The 5,163-nt window shown below is 40.4% G+C and overlaps 1 protein-coding gene across 1 annotated transcript; it reads right to left on the reverse strand.

Annotated features, from left to right (window-relative positions):
• Window positions 1-1,146: 1,146 nt before the first annotated feature.
• On the reverse strand, window positions 1,147-2,707 carry LOC139391006 (nanos homolog 1-like). Its single transcript, XM_071138464.1, has one exon. The coding sequence runs from the start codon at window positions 2,612-2,614 to the stop codon at window positions 1,934-1,936; it is 681 nt and encodes a 226-aa protein (XP_070994565.1). The 5' UTR covers window positions 2,615-2,707; the 3' UTR covers window positions 1,147-1,933.
• Window positions 2,708-5,163: the final 2,456 nt, after the last annotated feature.

Here is a 5,163-nt window from a genome sequence, read left to right on the forward strand (position 1 = left end):
CGTCCAGCTGAGATTGGCTCTCAAGCAGAGACACTTTGACTTCTAGAGCCAAGGAAGATAACTCCCCCCCTTCTGTTGAAGTATGGACTTTAAAGTTGTGTGGGCTGAAACAATGACAGATAGGGCCAAGAATGATATGTGCAATCTTTAATGGTATTTTCAAGCCTACATTGAATATCTAGCAATAGCAATAGCATACTGTTTATGTAAACTGGTGAATGAGGTATATGTCTATCAAGTTGATCAATGAAATCAAGGCACGAGCTAAAATATTTGATGAGATGTTTATTTCTCTAATTAATTCATATCATTTTATTCTGCACAGGCAGCATACATGGAAATTGTGGTAAAATACAAATAACAAAGTTCAACAGTGTTAATTTTCTAATTTCATTTAATCAGAAAACTTATATTAAAAGTGGCAAATTGTGAATGGTTTTCAATAGATTCCATCCTCTTGCACACACCCTCAAGAATGTAACATTGAACAATTAAATTTAAAATGTACGGATATCACTATGCACAGACCATCATCTTTTTGGCGAGGAATGCTTGAAGCTTATTGGAAATTCACTTTTGTCATGTTTGAATGCAGGAAAAAAAATACAATTATGTTATACAAAGATCAAAAATACTATTAAAAACCCCTTATTATAAATGGCAGCACTATATTAATAAACTGCTGTTGACATTTTACATGTAAGTACAAAATCCTGTTGAGGTAGAACCCTCTGAAGTCACTTGAAATGTTAAAATGCTGAATAAACGTCACTCAACTTTATATACAATACTCTCTTCCTCACTTCACTTCACTAAAATTGTATAATCCTTTGGTAAACATAACTGTCAGAAATGTGCAGTCCTGCAACTGACAACTTTCCATCGTACATTCACAATAGTTTTGCATCTTTTTGGATTTATTCAGGGAAATAATGCAAAAAGGGGCTAATACATGGGTTTTTAGAAAAGCTTGTTTAATAACATTCATTTGCGCTATCCAACTATTTTCTCAACGTGAATTGTCCTCCTGACTCCACCATTTGCAGAGCACACCTTGAATCCCCAGTGCAGTCCTCTGTTGGTGACTTTTTGGGGGTAGACCAAAGAAAAAAAAACATGTCATTGTTGATAAAAGAACGACTGCATGCAATTATATCCAGTGTGTTACCCTCTCTTGGTAATGTAAACATCAAGGGTATCTCTTATTTGGGTCATGATTATTCATAAGCCTGGGTGATGAAACCAACTGCTGTGTGACATGGGGGATCAAAGTCATTTGGCTTGGCTATTATTGACTATGAAGTTACACAGAAAATACCAGGCCATAACAGAGACTTCGTTGTCTTGATTTTTTTTCATGCTAAAGATATTAAATCAGAGCAAGTTTAAAACTGTGTTGTGGAGTGGCAGACAGGGGAGTGGGCCTCAAAGTACCATACCTTGTTTTACAGACATCTTGAATGGAAATTGCTTTCGTTCATGAACATTCTGAGCTTGTTTAATAGCATACACAACTTTGGTTTTCAAAGACAAAAGAAATAGCTAGTAGGCTAAGCTTACAGTAAAACTTACTGGCAACATGACAATCACACCCTCACGCCCTGCTAAATCCATGTTCCCCGCAAAACACTCAGCATTTATTCACACATTGTGATTATGAATATAGGTAAATTTAAATGAACACTCAAATAGCTAAACACTATCAGAAAATAAATTCAATGTATAACGAATAAAATAATCTATGTGAATAAAGCAACTATAAAAATATAAGAGATTTTGGAAAAAGAATAACATCGGTATATTTTTTTGTTTACGAAATCATGTAGCCTTAGCAGTTAGGACTGGGATATGCTATAGCCGCAATCGAAACAGTCATCTGAAAATTGTTCAGTGCAATTCAATTTACTTTCTTTGCTCGTGTAAAAATCTATCTCTAGAATATTTTCATTCGTTTACCACCCACTGCCCTCCCTCCCTTTAACGGTCGCTGGGCTGGTTGATCTTTGGAGAGGGGACAGTACTTAATTGTGTGCGCATTATCACCATTGGCGCTACAAAGAGGGCATGTATAAGCCCGAAGAATGGGGCACACCACCCTCCCGTCCGGTGTCTTCAGAACGTGGGAGCCATACACCTCCTCCGGCGCACCGTTATTCCTGCAGAAGACACAGATTTTGGGCTCCTGTTTATTCCTCGACGTTGGCTTGCGCATCTTCCTCTCCACTCCGAACAGGTCAAATCCTGCAAAGCTTCCCCCGAAGCCCAAGTCCCGGTCTTGTAGTGGGACACCACCGATTTGGTTTTGGAATGGGCTCAGAATTGAAAAGCGCTCCTTCAAGTCCAGGATGGAGGTAGGCAGGGGGCTCACAGATGGACAACAGCAGTCCAGGTGTCCGCCTTCACCACTGCCCGAGATTACGCACGCACATGCTGGGGAGTCATCCAAACCCAGAGTTGCTTTCAGGGACTCGGTGATGGAGTTTGGGCTTTCGGGCATCATGTGCTTGTTATTCTTCGTGACCAACGTCGACAGACCCAGATAGTCGTTCCAAAAATTAAATGTATAGTCATATGGGTTGCGCGCACTCAAATAGTTATGATTGAGAAAATCCATGATAGCTTCTCGTTTCTATGCACAAACACCAATATAATCCTCAAAATTTACTGCCAGAGTTCGTTTCCAGGGTGGTTGGTGAACTGTGGACTGCTCCAGTCTTCTTGTGTTAAACGCTTGTACAACAGGCTTGCTGTTTATAAGGAGTCAGGGAAAGCTGAAAGGAGGGCGGGGCTCTCTTCTCAAAACAAGTTTATGATCAGGTTGAAGCGCAGTCTTTCTCTTCAAGGGTAGGTTTGGGAAGCGCGAAACAAATCCAATATGGTCCGAACTGGCAGAGGTTGGTTGGAAAACACCCTCATATCATAATCACATAGCATAGCCTACACAGAAATATACTATTGATTTCACCGTTTTTTAAATGGTTGCATTACGCACCAGTCATCTCTGTTCAGAGCAGTGAACGCCAGTACACCCGTAGCTTTACGGTAGAGAAGGATTTCGGGCAGCACGGTATTAATAGTCTACATTGGGGATAGGGAGATCATTGTGGGTGCGATGTCAAAGCCTACTCAAATAGCTTGCATACACATGTTTGTGCGCATTTCTGGTGCACACTTGAACCCTTTCAAGACCATGCATGCATACACGCCCTTTGTTCCTAGAGCACCCTCTCTACCACAGTGATCCAACATTTCCCACCTGACCCTTGTCATATCACTGAGAATTTCACATAGGCGATGAGCTGGATACTATGATAACAACAGCAATGCCATATCATTTGCTGTTATATGTAGGCTTATGTCCATACTATGTCATTAGATATAAGGTTAGCCAATTTGAACTTTCACTGGATGGATGTAGTGACTATGATATACTGTAACACTTATGATTAACCAAGTTGGCATAAGGTATTCCGCACAGCAAATTACACTATTAGAATTAAATCATACATATTTGTCACTGATATCATGATTATCCCCATTTAGTAGACCTACAGTGTATTTTGGAAGGGTAGTGGTGGTTTCGTAGGTTATATTGCAGACTACTGTGCTTGTCATACTGTAGGTTGTCAGTAGATTTACTTTGGTATTCCCCTTTTAGAGTGTTCCTGCTGTGGCTTTGGCATTGTGTGAAAAACCTCCTCCGTCAAGCCACATTGTTCTACAAGCTGAGGGCTGAATGAAGGCAAACTGTGTTGCCCTTTAAGCCACCCTCTCCAATTCCCCCTCCCTGAGTACAGAGCCCTAATGATCACAGATAAATGTCACTCACATTTATACAGTGGCATAGCCCTCATTTGCATATTTGACTATATGCAAGCAACAAAGAGAGGGGGACGGGGAGGCAGGAGCATATACAGAGTTGACAAGGTGCATGCAGGGAAAATGATGGATCCGCAAAACACAAAAGTCTCAGAATAGAATCTCATCCTCCATTATAACTTTAGCTTATGGATCGACCAAAATGGAACAGAGATACAGGTGTAAATTGGAAAGTATACAAGTGGAATGAATAACGTGAAAGTATAATGGAAGACAGGGTACAATGGGATATATAGGCAGAGGGTATTGGATTTAGGCTAGCTCTCTCACAGGCCAGTAGTCTATTATCAGGCTAGTATTCTATTGTGGACTGCATTCCCTTTGAAATAACAACAACATGTCATTTCACTCCTCTGCCACTGGGGGACTGTGTGAGCCCAGTGGATCCTAGTTAGGATGACATCATCAAGCTTCTGTGCAATGCAACAGTTGACCCATAACCCCAAAAAGTCATCCCATGATCCTTGATGGTTCTGTGTTCGCTACCGGAAACCTATGATGATACAACATACCCTACTAATGAATATAAGTGTCCACTTACATTGACTGTGGCCATGACATGAGCAAAACACCTGCAATGGTTAATTATTATTTGTAATTGAACCTTTATTTAACTAGGCAAGTCAGTTAAGAACAAATTCTTATTTACAATGAAGACAGCCAAAATGTCAGCCAAACGACACTGAGCTAATTGTGCACCGCCCTACGGGACTCCCAATCACAGCCAGATGTGATACAGCCTGCAATCAAACCAAGGACAGTAGTGAGACTTCTTGCACTGAGATGCAGTGCCTTAGACCACTGCGCCACTCGGGAGCATAACACATGTAGGCTTATTCTACATAAAAGTTCACTAATATGAGCAAAAACATGGGTAGATTTTAAAATAATGTAATTGTTAATTAATGTTGCTCTATCAACAGGAAGTCGTATAACTCTATCACATCAAACATCGCATACATTTCACAGTAAAATGTACCTAACGTAGCAGGCATAGAAAGACGCTTGAGCGGAGTCCCTACTTCCGTTTTTCAGGGGAAACGGAAGTTAGGTTAAAAAAAAATAAGACTGTATCCCTGAAAATCAATCAAGCAACTCAGAGTACCACTCTGTACTGTAATCTACTCTAACTGCTGCCAGCCTTCTCCATGATTAACTACCTGAGTCTGGAATGTGAGAGCAGGACTCTTTAAACAATGATAACATATAAGTGACTGCAGTTCTAATTAAAAGTGCAGGGGAGGTTGTTGAAATGTGTCCAATTGGGAGGATTACATCTATTTT

This window comes from Oncorhynchus clarkii, chromosome 31 (assembly GCF_045791955.1).
Source record: "Oncorhynchus clarkii lewisi isolate Uvic-CL-2024 chromosome 31, UVic_Ocla_1.0, whole genome shotgun sequence".
Classification (NCBI taxonomy): Eukaryota; Metazoa; Chordata; class Actinopteri; order Salmoniformes; family Salmonidae; genus Oncorhynchus; species Oncorhynchus clarkii.